The 22,531-nt window shown below is 33.7% G+C and overlaps 2 protein-coding genes across 3 annotated transcripts; both read right to left on the bottom strand.

Moving 5' to 3' along the window:
- Positions 1-1,686: 1,686 nt before the first annotated feature.
- On the bottom strand, positions 1,687-14,336 carry LOC127171528 (uncharacterized). 2 transcript variants are annotated; one of them, XM_051120234.1, is made up of 5 exons: positions 13,746-14,336; positions 13,234-13,431; positions 5,910-8,771; positions 5,559-5,633; positions 1,687-3,309 (listed from the first exon to the last, which is right to left on the bottom strand). In XM_051120234.1, exons 2-5 carry the CDS (start codon positions 13,242-13,244, stop codon positions 2,601-2,603), a joined length of 3,657 nt encoding a protein of 1,218 aa, XP_050976191.1. In that variant the 5' UTR covers positions 13,245-13,431; positions 13,746-14,336; the 3' UTR covers positions 1,687-2,600. The 2 variants fall into 2 exon arrangements, with proteins under 2 accessions (XP_050976191.1, XP_050976192.1); XM_051120235.1 differs by lacking the exon at positions 13,234-13,431.
- A 1,682-nt stretch (positions 14,337-16,018) lies between these two features.
- On the bottom strand, positions 16,019-17,931 carry cbln17 (cerebellin 17). The gene is made up of 6 exons (XM_051120409.1): positions 17,869-17,931; positions 17,159-17,316; positions 16,994-17,035; positions 16,797-16,859; positions 16,499-16,627; positions 16,019-16,408 (listed from the first exon to the last, which is right to left on the bottom strand). Exons 2-6 carry the CDS (start codon positions 17,313-17,315, stop codon positions 16,125-16,127), a joined length of 675 nt encoding a protein of 224 aa, XP_050976366.1. The 5' UTR covers position 17,316; positions 17,869-17,931; the 3' UTR covers positions 16,019-16,124.
- Between the last annotated feature and the right edge of the window lie 4,600 nt (positions 17,932-22,531).

The following is a 22,531-nucleotide window of genomic DNA, read 5'->3' on the forward strand; positions in this document are numbered from 1 at the left end:
TTGGGAATGCCAGGAGAGGAGCTCATTGGTTTCAGACCGACCGCCTGTCTGTCCTTATTGTGTATCAGGACAGTCCATTGGATATACTGTATATTTGGATTGTAACTCTGTATAATAACATAAACAGATTCTCAGAAAAGGAACAATTGTTAATGATGAGTTTTGACTTAGTCAATAATAATTGAAAAATTAATAGCATGTGGATAATTAACAGAGAAAAAGAAAAAAATATATAATTTGATAGAAATATGACAAGGAAAAAGAACACTATATTAACAATATACATTTACAATTTAAAAATGTAATAAATAAACACTTTAAATAATACATAATAGTAATGCTATAATTTTAGAAGCTTAAGTTTTCGCATATTATTTTATTGGTGTATATTATTAATTAATATATAAGTGTTTGAATATTTGTATTTGAATATTTTAAATATATTTTTTTAAATAATTGTGAATAAAGTATAATATGTAAATATTTAAAAAAAAAAAAAAAAATTAAAATTGAAACTTTTATGATACTGGTTAATAATGGTGACGTCACTTCCTGCAATGACGTTAATTTTCGTAATGCAAGATTGGAGCGATACGGTTTTTTGACCATACATCATTTTTGCTTCTGTGTAATTTTGCTAATAAAAATTCTTAAAAATAAGTTTCTTGAGAGGTGGAAATAAATATGACAAAAATGCATATGTAGATAATTTAAAAAGAAAAAAGAGGAGAAAAATCATTTAATAGAAACATGACAAGAATACAAAAACACTATATTAACAATATACATTTAAAATGTAAATAAATGAATAAACAAACAAACAAACAAGCAAACAAATAAATAAATATATAAATAAATAAATAATAGTTATGCTATCATTTCAGGAGCTTAAGTTTCACATTGTTTTGTTAATATATATTATTAATTAATTATTTATATATATATATATATATATATATATACATACATACATACATACATACATATATATATATATATATATATATATATATATATACATATTATTTTAATATATATTATTTAATTAATGTTTGAATATTTGGCTTAATTTTGTAATTCTCATTAGCTAAAATGTTATTTTTGACTGAATTTAGATGCCAGTAAATTTGACAAAAATCTACACTGTGAGCCAAAAGTTATCTATGTCTTTATATAGATATGGATATAATAACTGTAAATAAAGTATAATGTTTAAATATTTACAAAAACCTTTACATTAAAGCTCCTATAATGTTGGTTGATAATGGTGGCACCACTTCCTGCAATGACTGTTCATTTTGGTAATGTAAGTTTGAAGCAGTACATTTTTTTGACCATATATTATTTTTTTTTTCCACATAATTTGATATGAGTTCAACTTGCATTCACATATCACAGAGGTGCAAAGAAATATGACAAAAATGCATTGCATGTGGATAAAAGAAAGAAAGAAAGAAAGAAAATAAATTATTTGATAGAAACATGACAAGAAACAAAAACACTACAGTAACAATAAACAAACAAACAAACAAACAAACAAATAATACTAATGTTATCATTTTAGGAGTTTCAGTTTTCACAAATTGATATATATATATATATATATATATTTTATTTTTAATTTTGTAATTGTCATTAGCTAAAATTTTATTTTTGACTGAATTTAGATGCCAGTAAAATTTTGAAAAATTTAAAGGACGTCTCAGTCAGAAGTCAAACACTAAAAGCCACAAGTTATGTATGTCCTTAATAATTATGAATAATATTTAAATATTTCCAAAGACATTTAAATTAAAACTCTTGGTTGATAATGGTGATGTCACTTCCTGCAATGACTGTTAGCTTTTGTAATGTAAGACTGGAGCGTATTGGACCGTATATCATTTTTGTCTCCACTTAATTTTGCTAATAAACATTCTTAAAAGCTTCTGGAATATCGGATTCGATATCGCTTTAAACTGCGCTCAAATATACAAAGAAATATGACAAATCACACATTTTGCTAAATACAACACTATGGCTAAATCAAAAACAGTAAATTAATACTATGTTATTCCATGTGAAAGTCACCTATGTATGTTATGGGGAGGAAGAGAGGCTGGATTTAAAAGAAAAGAGGCAAAAGACCAATCTTTGTTGCATAACCTTGAATCTGTTGTTTATTTAGCTAAAATTCAACCATTGAAGCTCCATATGTCAGTCCGATCACAGTCCTCTGTCTTTAACAGATGATAGCTGTCGATTTGGAAGATCAAAAAGGAAGTGATGGACTGTATACTCATAATGACATGACCTAAAAAAGCATTTTAAGTGCAAAACCCTTCATAACTAGTCAAGGCAAGCATCATGTTCATTGTAACTGTAGGGAAGTAGTAGAATGAATTTTTAAAGTAAATGTTGTACAATTGCATTTTCCAAGGAAATCTAGTTTCATAATTTAAATTCTCCTTGGTAGTCCAGTCACAGAATGCCATGTAATATTGCTCCATTCCACAAAATATGTCAGACTTCAGACTGCATTAGGAGAAAAAGGAGTTGTGACTCCGCATACCAGAGGGTTGAGAGTCATGCATGAAAATCAGATACTTGGCATTATGTAGTCATTTCCTTTGGACTTTGTGTGGCAGCCAGCTGAACAGCTTCCTGCATAATTTCTTCCTTTTGATTTTAGCCTTGAACAAGCACTGATTCTGGGGGTGAGCCTGAGACTGAATCTGAGACATAATCTGAATCTGAGGCAGAATCTGAGGCATAATCTCAGTCTGGGATTGAATTGGAGACATAATATGATTTTGAGATTGAATCTGTGGCTGAAATGGAATCTGCGACTGAGATCGAATCTGAGGCTGAAATGGAATCTGTGACTGAGATCGAATCTGAGATTGAAATGGAATCTGCGACTGAGACTGAATCTGAGCCTGAAACGGAATCTGCAACTGAGACTGAATCTGAGCCTGAAACGGAATCTGCGACTGAGATTGATTCTGAGGCTGAACCCGAGACACAATCTGGGGTTGAGCCTGAGGCCGTGACTGACTCTGTTTCTGCGGCTGAGTTTGAATTTGAGACTGAGCCCGAATCTGGCACTGAATCTGAGAAATAATCTGTGGCTGACTTTGAGTTTGACTCTCAGATAGGCTTTGGGTCATAATGTTTGCACTAAGCTGGTGTAATTTGTGATTCTGAATGAGTGACGTGAGTAAAGAAAGAGATCCTTCATATGCTTCTGTCCTCATTGGGGATGATGGGCACAGACTCTGGAAGAGTTCCTTGAATCTTCTCTCCTGTTGACGGAAGTCATACTCCACACTAGTCCAAAGAGTGAATAAGAAAAGTGGGAAAGAGATAAGAGAAAATGTAGGAGGGGACAGAAAAGAGAATATTCTACTTATGATTGTTCATGCTTTTTCCCTTGCATTGCACTACAGCATCATTACTCCAGTCTTCAGTGTCACATGAACCTTCAGAAATCATTCTAATATGCTGAGATGGCGCTCAGGTACCATTTCCTATTATAATCAATGTTGAAAATAGTACTGCTTTATATATGTTTCATATTTATTATTTTTTTACAGGATTTGGTTACATTTTATTTTTGCAGTATGTGTACTTACAGTATAATTACACAAGAAAATACTACATATTACAAGGTAACTACATGGGTTATACTAGGTTTAGGGGTAGATTCAGGGTTAGTACCTAGTTACTACCTAGTTATTACCCTGTAATTGTAATAATACGTACATAGGTACATATGCATATATAAATATATATTTATTTATACAACAGTTCTTTCTGGTTCTCTAATTTAATTGGCTGATAGATATTAGAGCACTCCAACAGCTGTTTCACAGTTTGTAATAGTATCACTCCATGTGCCGTACTTCTTACGGCGAGTGTCATGGTGAATGCCCAAATTCAGTATCATTTTATAAACATTACTATTTCTGTGTCACAGAATGCAGTTTTGAAAGGTTTCAGGTGAGAATGTACTTGTTTATATTCAAATATGCAGTTTGTAAATAAAGATTCTTCTGTTTGAAAATTTGTGTCAGTGTTTTCGGACATGTGAGCTCCAGATTGTCAGCAGCAGTTCTGCGCTCATGAATCCGGCAGACAGCGCCTCAGCTCGGCCAGATCTCCGGGAATTTGCCACTGACTCTGATGTCTCTATAGTGGTTAAACATGAGATATAATACTTTTTGGGCAAATCTGATTAATCTATGATTTGTTTCAAAGCAAATAGTTTTGGCAAAATCTCATCATGTTTATGTAAATTCAATGCTGTATATCAGAGTGCTGCCTGTGTAATTTTGACTAAATTTACTAAATCGGCTGTTGTTGTTTATTAAATATTATTATTCCACAAATAATATTTAATATAAATAATAGTGGTATTTAATACTGTATTTTATATAAATAATTGTAATATTTAATGATAGTGTTTAGTATTAAGAAACGGCGCGTATGTTCGTGATGGTGATTTTAAATACATTGTTTTTACAGTTCTTACTAGTCAGCAGCAAAGACTTTTATGTTGAAAAAAATGAACGCAGTCATCAACATCAGCTTAACGCACATAACAAGTGCACTGAGCAGCAGTGTCTTCAGAAATCATCAAAGGATATTAACGTTACAACAAAGATGACGCTTTCCTCAGTGCACATTTAAGCTACTCGTGAATATGGGATTGATCTGAAGAGTAAATGCTGTATCAGTTGCAGGTAATCATGATCACTGAGTCCATCTCTCTCTCATAATACTATACATAATACAGTGAGCTTTTAATGCAGCAATACAATAAGCTTTCAATGAAGCAACTCAACATTCCTTCGTTACTAGCTCTAAAGTGACGTTTTCAAATTAGTAACGGAGGCTTGGGCTCAGCTGTCAACTTTAGGTTTGAATCCGTGGTAGAAAGAAATAGTTCTGCACCAAAGAGGGTTTTAAAGACACTCCATTGTTATTTTGTTTATTTATTTACACGCTCGTACTGTTGAACTGTTGTATAAACACAATATCGCACTCGTAGATGTGAGATATGGCTGAATATCGGCACGCTGTAATTACCTACGGCTGAATCACAGCAGTGCCGATATACAGCCATATGTCACGTCTACTTGTGTGATATTGCTTATATATTATTAACCTATGGGTGGTGGGAGAAAATAACAAAAAAATAAAGAAAAAATGTCTATGGAAATGTAGAAATGTGAACTGTAATGAATTGGAAGACACAATAAAGTAAAGTTTATGCTTAAAGGATCATTTTCCCCCGCATTATTCACCTGCATATTGTTCTAAACCTGTATGACTTTCCTGCTTAGGGGCACAAAATATTGATGATTGGAGATCACTGGAGTCTGAACCCCATTCACTTTTACGAACAAAAAAAAAAATCACTGAGACATTTTTAAAATATCGTCTTTTGCTCTCCACAGAAGAAAGAAGCCTTACAGGTTGGGGACAACATGGGGGTGAGTAAATGATGACAGAATTGTCAGTTTTGGAAGAGCTACCCCTTTAAAATAGTTGGCAGTCTCACTGGGTGCTCTCACCTGTAGACAGCACATGCAGTCTTCTGACAGGTGGAACAGTCACTGAGGTCTTGGCCAGTCCGAAAACACCGCCGACTATATAAATAGCAGGTAAGAAAAAGATTTTAAGAAGCATTGTTTTAGTATGTCCTTGGCCTCACATTTACATCCATAAATGCAGTTAGAGCTCATTTATAGCTCTTATTGACCTACGCTTGGAGAGAAAACCAAATGTACATCAAATTAAACTACAACTATCCATTTTTCCTCCACCTCGCCTCAGCAAATTTCTCACAATTACCTTTAACACATCCAGCTCGCCAGTCACACTTGTCTATTATCTGCTAATCTTGGAATAACTCCGTCTCTCACCCTTTGCTGATTGCATGGCTCATCTCCAAGTCCTGGATGACGTTGAGCAGAGTTGTGATTCTTTCCTTGTTGGACTGCAGACTCGCCTCTACGATCTCTAATTTACGCTTAGGGTCCCGCGGACTGCCACACTGAGGTGATGCAGGCAGCAACCGAACCGCAGAATCCGGATGGTCATGCGTTACGGAACAGTTGTCACTTGGGATGGACCCAGCCTCTTCAGAATGAGATTCCATCGGTGTCTTTGAGTTCTGGAGACTCCCATCTTTCTTTGAGTGCTGCGTAGGCAAAGTGCCTGAGGGTGCCAGAAGTTGGTTTCGATTGGAGGCCACATTCAGGCCTCTGTTTTCACTTAATTTAAAAGCTGGTGCTTGTGGAGGTGCAGAAGAAGGTTTAGGAGGTCGACAAGCAGGAGGTGGTTTGTTTGGAGGTTGAAGCGAGTGTTGCGAGCCATTGATTATTTGACCTTCTGGTTCTGCTGCCTTAATATCAGCTTGCTTTTTTGACTCTGTGTTACTCCATGATTTAAATTCAGTCCTGTCATGTGTTTTAGCTTGAGGAAAAGCCCTAGCGGAAGCGATGGCTAGTAATGAGGACTCAAGAGTGTCATTATTAAGCTGATTCAGGACAGAGCGTCTGAGAACCGTAGGCTCTGTCTGTCTACGTGGCGTTTTTGAATGAACACACACAGCACGCGAGGCTGCTTTGACCCCGGGGCTCGTTTGAGAACGTTCTTTGGTGTACGAATGCACCTCCACCTCAGTCTGAGTAGCGGTAAATGCATTTGAGAGGTTCTGATGGTTGATTGTTTGTGTCCTAAGTGTTGCTTTGTGATGGGTTGACATATTTGGGGCATGGGAAAACAAGCGAGTGTCATTTTGGCTTTTTGACTCGCGATAAGGATGTGACAGTGCGTCTTTATGTGTGGATATACCCTGCAGTGATGTTCCACTGGTGTTTGTTCGCTGTGTGGATGTGTAGGAAGCTTCCGTGTGTGTGTCGGTGGGCGAAGGAGTGTCGGTGTGTATCGATGCGTGACGTGGTTCACCGTGAGGCCCTGAGAGTTTATGTGTGTGTGTCACCAGTGCAAAATGCGAACGTGAATCACAGGGTGAGGACTGTGACTCTGTGTCAGCACAGATTTGCGTCCCGCTTTGAGGTTTAATGCCGAAATTTGTGTGTGAGCACATTGACGGTTTAGTGTGCGTGTCAAACTTGGACTCTAATCCATTAGGGAATTCAACCTGTCTGTGAATGTTTGAAGGATAGGAGGATATGACACTTTCTTTCACACAACTCTGCACTATAGTTTGGCGTTTAACGTTTGAATGTAAATGAAAACAGGCAGGGGATTTCGAAAGTGTGTTTGTCTGATTTAACCGTGAGCATTTCGAAAGCGCGTCGCCGTTTTGAGATTTGGAGTTCTGCGGTGTGCTCGTTTGGGGGAACATTTGTTGTTTCAAAGTAGTTTGCGAAGGTTTAATGTGTGTTTTATTTTGTGGCTGGGGAGACTCTGAGTGTGTGGGTGTGACTTGGTTTCCTTGAGGTGGTCGTTTCTCATCAGGGTTTGGCTGGTGAGATGATCTGACTTGGGTGCTTGTGTGTGGTATTCTGGTAGTTGTCACCTGGGTGGCTTTAAGCTTTTCCGTCGGGCTGTTTTTGTGTGTTTGGGGAGGGTTGACAGTCACAGGAGGTCTGCAGGGACAAGAGTTGTGAGGTTTGTGAGTGTTCAAGTGAGTGTTTACGACCTTTGTTGAAGCTCTATCCTCTTTCACGGTAACAGTGAGCGTGTGTGTATTTAGAGCCGATGAGCGACTGGTATGATTAATGTGTGTGTCAGCACTAGATTCCCTCTTGACTGTGTGATGATTAGTGAGGTTTGATGCCTCACTCTGCTGAGCAGGCAGCAGAGATAATGGCCATTCCTTGTTTATATTCATGTTGAGATAAGAATGAAGGTTAGGGCTCATGAGGTGCTGGTCTGACTGCGTAGCACTGCGGTCGGTGTGCCTTTCTATCTGCGTGTATACCTGCACGTCCTTCCCAGGGTAAAGAGGGGATGAGTGTCTCGACATGAGTCCCAAAGAACCTGTGGAAGTTGGCGGTGTAATCATCCTAATTTGGCTGTAGAGTCCAGGAGGTGCCGGATTCTGCCTTCCTCCACAAGTGCTGCAGATGGTCACAGGAGGCCTGTGAGGAGGTGAGCGCGGAGGTAACATTTTCTTCTTTCCAGTGGAGGACTCCTCCCCTTCACTGATGTCACTGCTGATCCCGCCCATTACCTCAGGGTCAACCACACTCCCATTGGTGAAGTGACAATTCCTTCTTGGTTTTAACCTGCCGTTAGCTACGCCTCTCAACGGAGGACTGGTTCTGATTGGACGGCTATTGCACTGTACTTCCTCCCTGATGTTTTGACAAATATCCCTCTCCAGTCCTTCAAAGGTCACACCCTTTTTCATTTTAGTCTCCAGACTTTTTCGTTTTATAATGATACTTTTTGTTCTTTCCTTCATGTTGTTCTCCTTTTTACCAGCCTCGTTTGGGATGTGGCCGTTAGGTGGCATGATCACTCTGTTTTCTGATTGATTAGTGTCCACATGTTTGCCGTTGAGCTGTACTTGGTTGTTTCTCATTGCAGGTGAGGTCTGCACACCGACGTTACAATGATGGGACAGCGTGAGGGCCGCCATACTACTGGTCCCATTTGCCACTGTCCTCCAGATGCGTGTCCCCACAAGTGCGGGCTCTCCGAGAACTGGCACTGGAGTGGTGTGATCAGCTGCCCTTCTGCCCATCTCAAGTATAACTGGTCCAGGCAGACTTGAGTAGAAATCAATGCATTTGACCACTATGGAGCACCTGGGGTGGAAAGAGAAGGAGAACTCTTGGAAGTAAATAGACTGAAAAAGGCAGACAAAAGGTGAATAGTAATGAATGTTTTCTGGGCTACAAATACCCTGATACATGAGTCATGCTCAGAAAACTGCCATTTTTGTTAAAACTATCTGGAAATATGTATATTTTTGTAAAAATATCTATCTATCTATCTATCTATCTATCTATCTATCTATCTATCAATAATCTATTATTATTATTATTATTATTATTATCAATATTTAAAACAGTTGATTTTTTTTTTTTTTTTTTTTTTTTTTAGGATTCTTTGATGACCAGAAAGATCCAAAGAATAGTATTTACCTGAAAAGATTAGCATTTACCTTTTGTAATTTTAGCAACAATGCTTTAAATTGATCAAAAGCCATAATAAAGACATTTATAATGTTACAAATATATTTTTATTTCAGACAAGTGCTGTTCTTCTGCATTTTGTATTCATCAAATAATAATAATAATAATAATAATAATAATAATTATTATTATTATTATTATTATATTAATATTATTATTATTTATTTTGAGCAAAAAAAAACAAATAGAAAAAGAATTAGAAAAAAATATTAGAATGATTTCTGAAGGATGATGTGACTTGAGTAATAATGCTAAAAATTCAGGTTTTTAAATCACAGTAATAAATTACATTTTAAAATATATTAAATTAGGAAGCAGTTATTTTAAATAGTAAAAATATTTAATATATTGCTATATATGAATATTATACTTCTTTAGCTTTATTATGGATCAGATAAATGCGGGCTTGGCGAGCAGAACAAAACAACAACAACAACAAAAAAACATTAAAATATTACTGTTCAAAAACCAAAGATTAAACCATGCCATCATGTTTTTTTTTTTTTTCATTATTAAGTGAAAATCATGATTCTCTGCCATTAAAAGTGCAAGCAGGACATTTATTTATTTAGTTATTTATTTATTTAGTTATTTCCAATAAACAAACAAACAAACAAACAAATCAGATAATAGCTGACACTGTAAAAAACAATTTGTTGAGTCCACTTAAAATAATCAATAAATTATTTGTAACCTGGCTGCCTTAAAATTTGACTTTAAGTTCAGTCAACTCAAGAAAAGTTGTTTTAACTTGAAATGTTAAATTATACTAAGTGACAACTTAGATATTTGAGTTGAATCAACTTAAAATTTTAAGGCAGCTGGGTTACTTACCCATCTGTTAAGTTTAGCAAACACAAATATCTAAGTTGTTACTTAGTACAACGTAACATTTCAAATTTACTGAACTTTTTTTAGTTGACTGAACTTAAAATTTTAAGGCAGCAGGGTAACAAACACATAAACATTAACATTTACTTCACCTGCTTCATGGCAAATCCTTAAATGAATGATATTCAGAAAACATAAGTAGCCAGAAAAATATAAGTAGCCATATAAATAATAATAATAAAATATGCTAGGTTATTTAAAATTAGTGCCATTATAAACAACATTTATTTTAACATTTTAACATAATAACATAATATATATATATATATATATATATATATATATATATATATATAACAGTCTAAGATTATTTGACGTTAAATGCATTATATAAATTACTTGGGAATAAATCACAGCATGTTTCATGATAAAAAAAAAAAAAAAAAAAAAAAAAAACGTGACTTACAGTCCAGAAAATACGGTAGGCTATAGCAAATTATTTTGCGCACCACCTAGCACTTTGAGAATAGCACACAGAAGAAAGCCCTGTCCAGGCTCTAGTTTGATCTTCGGCTGACCAATCAGCAGAAAGGGGCGTTTCGTTCCGACCACTTGTAGAAATCAAATATTTAAGCTGTTTATTCATTTTTCCACCCTTGAACGAAAAACGAAAAATAACGATGAATTATTGTTTTTCGTTTTTCTGAAAAAAAAAAAAAAAAACGGAGCCGTTTTCTCATGTTTTTTCTTTCAATATTAAATCAAAAAGCGAATGGACGAATGATACACAAGCAAGATATTTGAACTTCAATAAACGTAGTCAGAAACAGTTTTAATCTATATTTAATCTATAAGCTTTATTTATTTATTTATTTACTTTCTACTACACTTTCATTTGCATTACACACTTATCAGAGTCAAATCCATCGCCTATTGCGACTAAGTTCAGTATTCTGTATGATAACATTAGTCAGTCATGGGGACACACATTCATGTAGCACAAATGGCTGTTTTCTGACAATGACCCACATACAAAAACTGCAAAGTGTCAACCATCTGCGACCGCCTGCAGTTACTTTTGAAGTACATTATATCACGAAATTGGATGAAAATGTAAAATTGGGGTACGATCTATTATGAGACGTGTGGGAGAAAAAAAAGAAGGGGAAAAAAAAAAAAAAAAGACTCATGCAATGCTTCAGAAACGACATTTCTGTTTCAGAGCACAAGGCCTGATAATAAAATGCACAAAAGACCTTCCTGCCTAAACTAGATGAATCCAATTTGGGAAGAGTAAGCAAAAAGATGAGAGAGAACAAAGTGAAATCAAAAGAACAGAGTGATATCAAACAGAGAGAGAGAGAAAAAGAGAGAAAGAGAGAGGGAGAGAGAGTACAACTGTGCTGTAACATATTCAGATTCCATTACCTCTGATCTATCTATGCAAAAAAATGAATACCAACAGTTTCCTGGAATACAGAGAAACTGCAGTCTGTTTGCTCTGAGTTAAACTGTGTCAACATGAGTGTGTGTGTGCGTGTGTGTGACTAATTAAATATTTCACACACTGACAAACGTTTTGTTCTGCTCTGACCTGACTTTCTCTCCTTTCCGCTGCTACACCTGGCCCCCTGCCAGCCAGGCTCGGTTGCCCTCTCTCTCATTCAACCCACCTTGGGCACCTTGATAATTTGCCTGACAAAGAGGGTGTTAATCAGCAAATGACAGTAAATTTTCTAATGAACCACTCTAATAAGTGGATGTTTCGAAAATGTGTGTGCGCATAATGTTTCTCTTACATCTAAGGGACTAAATGTCCTCAAAAGGATTTTTTTTTTTTTTTTTTTTTGGCAAAAACGTGGAAATAATCTGTCGTTTTTATCCTATTGTTTACTGTATTTATTTGTTTAGCCAGTGTTGTTGTGGGTTTTGGTTATTTTGTTCAGGCTGTAAGGACCTTTGAAATAAATGAAATCGTGTGGCGAAGTTATATGGACAGGTAATGCGGTCAAGAGCTGCCTGGAACCTGAAAAGTAAAGCACATCTTAGAACGTTCGTCAGCCAATCAGATTCAAGCATTCAGGCACAAGACATATTAATGTATTATTAGAAATATATATTAAAAACAGAAAACAAAACAAAACAAAACAAAACAAAGTTGGTTGCACATGTATTGCTTCATATGTGTGGAAAAAAAAAAAAAAAAAACTGTCTGCACAAATAATAAAAATACAGACAAAACATATATTCTACCAGTCAAAAGTTTTTGAACAGTAAGATTTTTTTTTTTTAAAATAAGTAGCAGAAGAGATCTGCTTACCAAGCCTACATTTTTATGATCCAAAATAAAGCAAAAGCAGTAATATTGTGAAATAGTTTCACAATTTAAAATAACTGGTTTAAAATAACTGGTTCAAATAGTTAAAATAACTATTTGAATATATTTTAAAATGTAATTTATTCCTGTGATCAAAACTAAATTTTCAGCATCATTACACCAGTCTTCAGTGTCACATGACCCTTTAGAAATCATTCTACATTTACATTCACATTTATTCATTTAGCAGAAATCATTCTAATATGCTGATTTGCTGTTTAAGAAACATTTATAATAATAATAATAATAATAATCCCTTGTGGGGATAAAACATTGTGGGGGCCTGCGGATTAAAAATAGTAAATGATGTTTATCTGAAAATGTAACGATGCAAACATGTTTTCTGTGAGGGCTAGGTTTAGGGTTATGGTTGGGTTCGGGGATAGACAGTATCGTTTAGTCAGTATAAAAACTATAGAAGTCTATGGAAAGTCCCCACAATTCACAAAAACAAACATGTGTGTGTGTGTGTGTGTGTGAAAAAAATTATAGAAAATTTGTACATTTTCATTTCATTTTATTTTATTATTTTATTTTATTTTATTTCATTTTATTTTATTTATATTATTATTTAATGTCACTCTTTTATCACTATACCTTTATTCAGTGTGGGGAGAGTAGTTCAGAAATAAATTAAAATAAGGATTTATGAGCAATTTATGGAACGGAAATTTTATTAGCTAATGGCAAAACAATTAAAAGTCAACAGAAAGTCCTACTCCATGATAGAAAAACGAACATGAATGTATGTGTTGTTGAAATATATCATGCCATGAATTAACAGAAGAATCATGGTACTTTGAGAATCACAATAAACATTGCAACTGTACTGTGACTGTGAGTCACTTTCCAATCATCACTTACTGTTTCGCCATCACATTTCCAGCGAACACACACACATTCCCTCAGCCCCCAGCCTTGAATGTGCAAACATTTCAGATCATCTTGTTGTTCATTCCCCCTAGCATCTCTCTTTCTTGATGTTCTGTTGTGGATGTCAGGCTGACCCCTCTGGGTGGCACCAGGCTGTGGCACCACACATGACAACAGCCTGAAGTCAGTCTAGGAAAGATTGTAGTCTATGAAGCACAAGACTCACAGTCTTTCCTTCAGATATCACAACAATCATGCGGCCTTTTATTGCAGATAAAAACAAAAAGACAGAGAGAAAAGCAGAGGAATGGGATCAGGAAATGTTGCGAGCCGTATTCAAACTTGCATCGTTTACATGAGCGCCACAGCTCATGCGCTAACCGCTAGGCCACGGCTCTGGCACAGCAACTAACCGATTTGTATGAGTTACATCGTGCAGAAATGAGATACAGACCACAGCGCAAAACAATAGACTTTTATTTTGTACATAAGCAAGCACCTACCTTCAGCTACATCCTGAGACTCAAACCCCGAAGCTTCCTGCCATGTTGCAGGTATTGTTCTATAGGTATTCAGTATCCACAAAAGGTCTTGTTGTCCAGTAAGTGGGTGCAGTGAGGAGACTCTAAGATGACTCAAATCCGCACATGAGCTTGTGTTGAAACAGCACCTGCCTTGACAGTCACTCCTCTGGCTCTCCGCAGACAGTAATCATCCTCCCTCAGAGGCTGATTGGAGGCTGTTTGCTTCTCTCCAGAGGCGTCTGCTTTTCATTTGTTTTGATTTGCTCTCACCTTCACTTGCTGAGGCAGCAAGCACAAAGATGCATTGATCAGTGTCCTCAGCCTTGCGCACTCTCTCTTTCTCTCTTTCTTTCTCTCTCTCTGAGTCACTCTTCCTGTCTGTCCCTCACCCTAGCTCTCTGTCTCACCCTGTTTCACATATGCATATCCAGTGCTGGGTCAAAGGCATCCTAAATTCAGCTGAAATTAGGCAGGGTGGGGAGAGAAGAGAGATAGAAAGGGAGAGATAGCGAGAGAGAGAAAGAGAGGTTCTGCATGCCAAGGGGTTGTGTGAAAATTACCAACATTATAGAAAAACAGATTAATGGATGTAGTAAAGGGATGTTTAGCTTTTACGTAAGAATTGTCCATTGTGAAATAAAATGAATGTTTTAATGAATGTTATATGTGATTTATCATTGTATCATTTACATCTGATTTAGGTAGGAAAATGCAAAGACAATAACAATAGAATTGATGTTATTATGGGATTGTTCAGATATAAAGTCCACTGTGTAATAATATGTGAATTACTGTATGCTATTTGATAGATAATTGCTCTAAGAAGTGGAATGGGTAGAATAAATGACAGAAATATAATTTAAAATGTATGTTATTGTGGGAATAACTGTGAGGGTAATATGTATAGATCAGATCTGAGTGTAAACTAGTCATATCAATTCAATCAAATCAATCAATTCCCAATTCACTGGTCTCAGAATTTAAGAAGTAAGCCTAAAAAATAGGAATTTTGTTATAAAATTGTGCTATAAAATACATATATTCTACTTTTTTTTTTTTCATTTACAGTTTTATTGTAAATTATTATAAATAGCTGTATTTGTATCTGTTTAGCAATGTTTTTACTACATGTTCAGATTTCCAAAGCTCAACACTAGATGTCAGTCTTAAACAAAAATATGATCAGAGATTCTGCAGGACATGCACTATAATGCACAGTAATTTACTAAAATCACAGGAATATACATATTAATTTTGATTCTGTTACGTTTCATAATAATACCATCTAGAATATTTAATTTTATTATTATTATTATTATTATTATTATTATTATAGGTAATAATATTATGAGATTACAGAGGTTTTCAAACATATTTAGTACAAACAATATGATATAAAAATCATTATTGCAGTTAGATTAAAAAATAACAACATCACTTATTATTATTATTATTATTATTATTATTATTGTTGTTGTTGTTGTTAGTAGTAGTAGTAGTAGTAGTAGTAGTATTGTTGTTGTTATTATTGTTATTATGATGATAATGATGATGATTATAAGAACATTGTAATATAGTATAGAGGTTTATATGCAAGCACATTTATATTTATATTTATATAATAATAGCATGTAAAATCATTATTGCAGTTAGAGTTTTTAAAATAATTTTAATGTAATAATACAATTAATCATCGTCATTATTATTATTATTATTATTGTTGTTGTTGTTGTTGTTGTTGTTAAATAGAGGTGTATATACAAAATATTTAATAATACAAACAATAGCATGTAAAATCATTTTTGCAGTTACATGTTTTAAATACTTTTAATATTATATCAATGAAATGTATTATTATTATTATTATTATTATTATTATTATTATTATTATTATTATTATAACATATTATATGTTGTGAGATAGTTATAAAGGTTTATATACAAACATAATTAATACAAACAATTATCATTGCTGTTATTTTTATATTTTTAATAAAATATTAATGCAGTTTATGATGATGATGATGATGATAATGATGATGATTATTATTATTATTATTATGATAAGTAAGAACATGAGGTAGTAGAAAGGTTTATATACAAACATATATAATACAAACAATAGCATGTAAAATCCTTATTGTAGTTAGATCTTGCTATGGTACAGTATATGATTAATACAACATACGTGTGATTCATGCAATTTTTTCTGAGCAATCAGTTATAACTTATATAAATGAAAACTCAACACAGATGAAAGACTACAGATGAGTGAATTTGTCTCATGTCAAAGAATGAACATTTATCAAATCAGCATGTTTAATACAGCTATGATTGGCAGCGTACAAAGGTAGATCACTATAATGGGAAAATGAGGAATCCACTGAAAGTGCTGAGGTTATCTGGGCTGTCATAGATGGTGTAACCTGGGAGAAGTTTCACACAAACTACATCACCCACTTCCAGCTGAAGGACAGCTGCGTTTGATGCATATCTGTGCTGATCGTGATTACGCCACTGACCTACTGATACAATCTTCTGCCCATTTTTATGTAAACTTGCACCCAGTGATTGTCTGATTTGAACACCACATGCAGTGAATCTGAAGTAGTAGACTCCTTTAACTGGTGCAGTGAAGAGACCTGCCATTGATAAAACGGATTAAATATAGATTAAATATAGAATGGATCAGAACTGGATGTTATCCTTTTGTCTATGTTTGCTCAAAGTACCTGTTGCTGGATTGTAGTTGTTACCAGTGTTTGTGAAAATGTTGTTAAATGTCAGTGTGATCTCAGTACTCTGAGGACCTAAATCACCACGCTTCCCTAAGTCAGCTGAAAATGCCACTTTTGGTTGCTCTGTGGACAGAATTGTATTATTATTATTTTTTTATTCATGCATACTACACACACAGACACACACACACACACACACATACATATATATATATATTTCGGAGTATAACATTCATTGTACAGTAAAGGCTGTATGTATTATAGTATTTCTATACATGAAAAAGAAGAATACCTGCATTTTCTCTCTTGATTGCTTCAAGCTGGTTTTCACTAATCTTCAATTGCTCAGTAATCCCTAAAATTATTAAAATCATTCATTGCAAATACATATATCTACTGAAAGAAACAGGATGCATTTCATATGTTATTACATAAACCTTAATCTTTGTGTTACATTTTAATTTTAAAAGCATGGTTGCATACACTTACCTGCATTCTCTTTCTTCAGCTCCTGTATTTGTTGTGCCATATCTATAAAACAATAATGGTCTAATGAGTGTTTATTAAAATGACTTGTATCGATTATTTTAACAATTTATTTTCAACTGCTTAACTATTTAAAGGGTGACAAAAGAAGCAAATACTAGTACTAACTTGCATTCTCTTTCATTACCATGTCCAACTTGACTTTGAGCTCCACCACCATGTCTCTTACATCTCTCACCTCAGTCCAGATGTTTGGCTGGTTGTTTTCTTGTCCATAAGTGATCGACAGATAGCACAGCAGCAGCAGAGCAACACTCACCTTCATCCTGATACAGACAAAACTCTTGAGTTTGTGAAAATAACACAAACAGGTTTTACATAGTTAATCATTAGCCATTATTGACCGATATTATTCATCCAATTACAAGGAAGAATGTGGGATGCCCCACAAGATAAAGCCAAGCTCAAGGGTAAAGTCGTGTTGCTGTTTCTCATTCTTTTGAATTTGCAACTGACTAATTCACCAGATTCTAATTAAAAGCATAAAGATGTTGTTTGATATAAATAGTGTTGGAAATAGTTCTCTAAATCAACAAAAAAGAAGAATCAGGAAAACAATAGTGCATATTTCTTATTTCCTTGTTGCATCATTTTATTTAAATTTTTCTGTATCATCTATAAAGCTGCTTATAGGAATAATAGCAGTGTGTATTGGCAATATCGAAATCTAAATTAATTTAATAAGCTCCAGTTGTAATTTCTCATGATTTTAACACAAATGCTGAAAGCATATCCATCTCCGGCTCATATCTGAACTCCGTAATCATTTCTTTCACATCCCAGTTGTCATTCCTGATGCTCTGCAGTAATTTTGGCACCTCAGATTGTCCCTCGCTGACTGACAGACAGTACAGCAGCAGACTCATCCTCATCCTGATCTTCAGAGAGACAAAAAAAAAAAAAACTCTAAATTTTATGGAAGTAGCACATATGGTAGCAGCTTCATGCTTTGTGGCAGTTAATCATTACTACTCATTACTGACACAGATGTTTCTCACCAGTGTAAATACAAGTACAGAATCAAATATTAGAGTGAGATCAAACTCCAGGGGTAAAGTTCTGTTTGCTTCTGAAAAAAAAGTCATGTGCTCTCGAGTTTCTATCTAGTAAACTGCTCTAAAATAATTTAGAGTAAAATATAATAATACCGTGTAACACAAGATGCATAGTTTTAGTTCTAAGTAAGTAATATGCTAAATAAAATAAAAACAAAATAAAACATGTAGTAAGCAGAAATCTGGGTTAATACCACTAGATGTCGCCCTTTTACTACAAATGACAGTCAAGCTGTCAGTCCTGAGATCCGAACTCTTCATATATATATATATATATATAGGGCTGTCAAACAATTAATCGCGATTAATCGCATACAAAATAAAAGTTTGTGTTTGCCTAATATATGTGTGTGTACTGTGTGTAATTATTATGTATATATAAATAGACTCAAATTGATGTATACACACAGAAAAAAAATGGTGCTTTGGTGTGATTGTGGTGCTATATAGCACCGTTAGTGTATAAAGAACCGGTCAAGCCCCTGTCTGGTTCTTCAGCGGTTCTTCAGTGGTTCTTTGGGGTCGTTAAGGTGCTATATAGCACCACTGCCATACAAAGAACCTGTTCTCTAACTCTCTCTTAAACTCTTCAGTTGGGGAAAGAATTAAAAACAACATTAACATACAGTGTATTTCCTGAAGATCTTTTTGCCCCTAAGGCCCCCATAAGGAAATATTTCCCACATAAGACCTTTTGACCTTAGAAAAGCATAAAAGTGATTCAAGACATTTTGCCATTGTAGTAAATATATTTACTACTATTGTAGTAATACAAGCCCCTATGATTGTTTCTACTGAGCACCATTTTTGTTGAAGTAATAAAATGCTATAAACAGCAAAATCCCCAGTGTTAATTTAACACTCTGAGTGTGGACACATATAAACACTGAAGCAGTGTTAAAGTTAACACTGAAGCAGTGTTGACGTTAACGAGATAATTAGGTGATTAACGAAGTGATGATTGATCATTATTGAAGACACCTTATGTTAATAAGCAGAATCACCAAAGGAGAAAAACAAAATTTTTAAGCAACCATTATAGTGGTCAGTGTTTGCATTAGTTGGGCTCTTGACCCTTAAATCATCAATATTATGTCCTGTTTGGCTGCAGTTATTGAGTTATAACAACCAGACAAGCTAAGAGCAAAAGTCAATAAGATGGCATTGCCTGTGCTTGATTTAATCATCATATAGTGACTTGAGTATTTGACAATTTTCTTACAGATTACAACAAAAAAAAAAAAAAAAAACTATGAACAAAAGATAAATCAGTTTTGCCATAATCAGACAGATGATGAAGAAAAGTTTATCTTAATTTAGACACACAGACATGAAGAATCAGTGTGAGAATCACAACAACGGTGACGTACAAAAGCATGTTGTAGCCAATCAGAACTCATCCATGACTCCCATCATGCATTGCGGCATGAATAAATTATGAGAGTTCAGAGTTGATCTGTTCATCTGAATATGCCGTTTGTCACCATTGTTGAGATTCATGGGTTGGTTCTTGATGTCTATGTGTGCCTAGCTGAAATGTATTTTTTTTTTTTTTTTTTTTTAATAGGTTGTAAGAAAAAACTTTCCAAAATACAGCAGCCAAAGAAAATCTAGTATTAAAGATTTACGGGTCAAGAGCCCAACTAATGCAAACATTGACCACTATAATGGTTGCTTAAAAATTTTGGTTTCTCCTTTGGTGATTCTGCTTATTAACATCAGGTGTCTTCAATAATGATCAATCATCACTTTGTTAATCACCTAATTATCTCATTAACTGTGTATGGTACATCTGATGGTTCTACATAGAACCATTTGACAAACTAAAAGTGGTTCCCCTATGATTACGAGCCAAAGAACCACTTTTAGTGCTATATAGCACCATTTGTTTTTAGAGTGTATATTTAAGAGAAATATGTTATTTATGTACAAAATATTTATATTTATATATAATATAAATTCTATAAAAATTATAATAAATACATATACTTGTAAATATTTCTTAAATATATACATGGATGTGCTTGTATTTATATATGCATAATAATTACACACAGTACACACACATATATTAGGCAAACTCAAACTTTTATTTTGTATGTGATTAATCGCTTGACAGCCCTAATATATATATATATATATATATATATATATATATATATATATATATATATATATATGAAGAGTTCGGATGCAAAACCAGCTAAAAGCCATCTCGGTCAAAAATGAGATAATGATACTGAGTGAATGCTCCTGACCCATAATATACATCCATCAAATACTTTTACTTCAAACTCGCTAAATTCCAGCCTCAGCCCAATCAGAAGTACCAGTACTTACATAGAAACCTATACAAAGTAGCCAGAAAGAATGCTAATTTGAAAGAAATACATCAGATAGATTTAAGGGCTTTTGCATCTGAACTCTTTATATATATATATATATATATATATATATATATACAGAATTTGATTTGTTGGGATTCACATGCATGTTTTTATGTGTGTGAATTTGGCTAAATGACAACTGTGTGTGAAAGAGAATGCATGAATGAATGAATGAATGAATGAATGAATGAATGAATGAATGAATGAATGAATGAATGAATGAATGAATGAATGAACGAACGAATGAATAAATGAATTGCCCACAACCCTACATAGGATAAAGCGGTATGGCAAATGAATCGATGGATATATAAACATTAAATTGTATACTGATATTAACATTCTAATATGTGAAAGAGAACAAACAACCAAACAAATAAATTAATTTATTTTTAATAATTAAAAAAAAAAAAAATGTAGTTATTTGTATTTCAGGGTTGAGCTCCAAAGTCATTCACAAACTAAACCTGCAACCCAGGTTTTAGCTGCAGGCCATTTCATGAAAATGGGAATAGCTCTACCACACTTGCCTTTTTTGGCTATTATCAGTTCTGTTAAATGTAAATAAAATAAGGCTGCCTAATGCTGTGTCAGTGTCATCTTAGTGCTGCAGTCAAGTGCACTCTCTTGCCTGTGTGTGTTCCTGCCTGATGCCCTTGAGACTCAAACGCAGCTCTTTAAAATGCAGTGAGCGTTGCCAAGACTGGGCTGCAGCAAAATACTTGAAAACTCTTTATGTTTCTTCATTACGTGTCCCCTTTTATCAGCCAATTACACATTAATGTGCAAAAGCCTGTTCTTCTGGACCCAATAACTTTTATTTACCTTTTTAAATTAAAATACTTTCTTCAGATTCTCTCTACTTAAATCCTAAATAAAAATTACTTGCATCATCCAGACAATGGAGAGAGAAATAAGAGGTGATTTCAACCACTAACAGATCCTGAGGAGAAGAATTACTGTTGCAATTTTAAAACTAACCTTTGAATTTACACTGAAATTATTTTGATGTGTTCCTCTAACATAATCAAAATCTAACTAGCAGATATTATTTAAGCTTTAACTCTCTGTTAAATCACAAAGTAGCAATGCACTTTTAAGAAAGATACAGACTTGCCAGTGATTTCACAGATGTGATTATATATAGATTTGATTTAAATGCAAAGAACGGCTGAAAAACACTGGCTTGAAATTTATTCAAATTGACAGCATATTTAGATGGTTGATGGCATCTAATAGTACACAAGTTTGTTTCCAGGACTGCAGGGCTTTATACTATAAACATCAGCCAGCCACACAATTGATTGATTGATTGATTGATTGATTGATTGATTGATTGATTGATTAATAATAATAATAATAATAATAATGTAAAAGGTCTGAAAAACTTTCTGATTGATACTGGTAATGGTAAGGGTACAGATATACCATCATTAGATAGTATTATGCATAAATTTGCAATGATGTTATTGGAATTATTATTATTATTATTATTTATTTATTTAACTACTATTACTACAATAATAATAATAATAATAATAATAATAATAATAATAATAATAATAATAATAATAATAATAATAATAATAAAGAATGCATTTCTTTATCTTAAAGCAAATAAAAAGTTATAGTAGTAATAATAATAATGATAAGAAGAAGAAAAGAAGAAGAATATTGTGAAAAGTTTTAAAAACTTTCTGATTGATACTGTAATGGTAAGCGTACAGGTATACCATTATTAGATAGTATTATTCATAAATTTGCAAAGATGTTATTGGATTGGATTTTATATTTTAGTATTATTTTAGTATTGGATTTTAGTATTATTTTAATATTATTTTTATTGTTATTACTACTACTACTGCAATAATAATAATAATAATAATAATAATAATAATAATAATAATAATAATAATGATAATAAAGAATGCATTTCTTTATCTTAAAGCAAATAAAAAGTTCTAGTTATTTTTTTAAAGACTTTCTATAGGAATGGATTATTTGTTTATTTATTTATTTATTTATTTATTTATTTATTT

This window comes from Labeo rohita, chromosome 10 (assembly GCF_022985175.1).
Source record: "Labeo rohita strain BAU-BD-2019 chromosome 10, IGBB_LRoh.1.0, whole genome shotgun sequence".
NCBI lineage: Eukaryota > Metazoa > Chordata > Actinopteri > Cypriniformes > Cyprinidae > Labeo > Labeo rohita.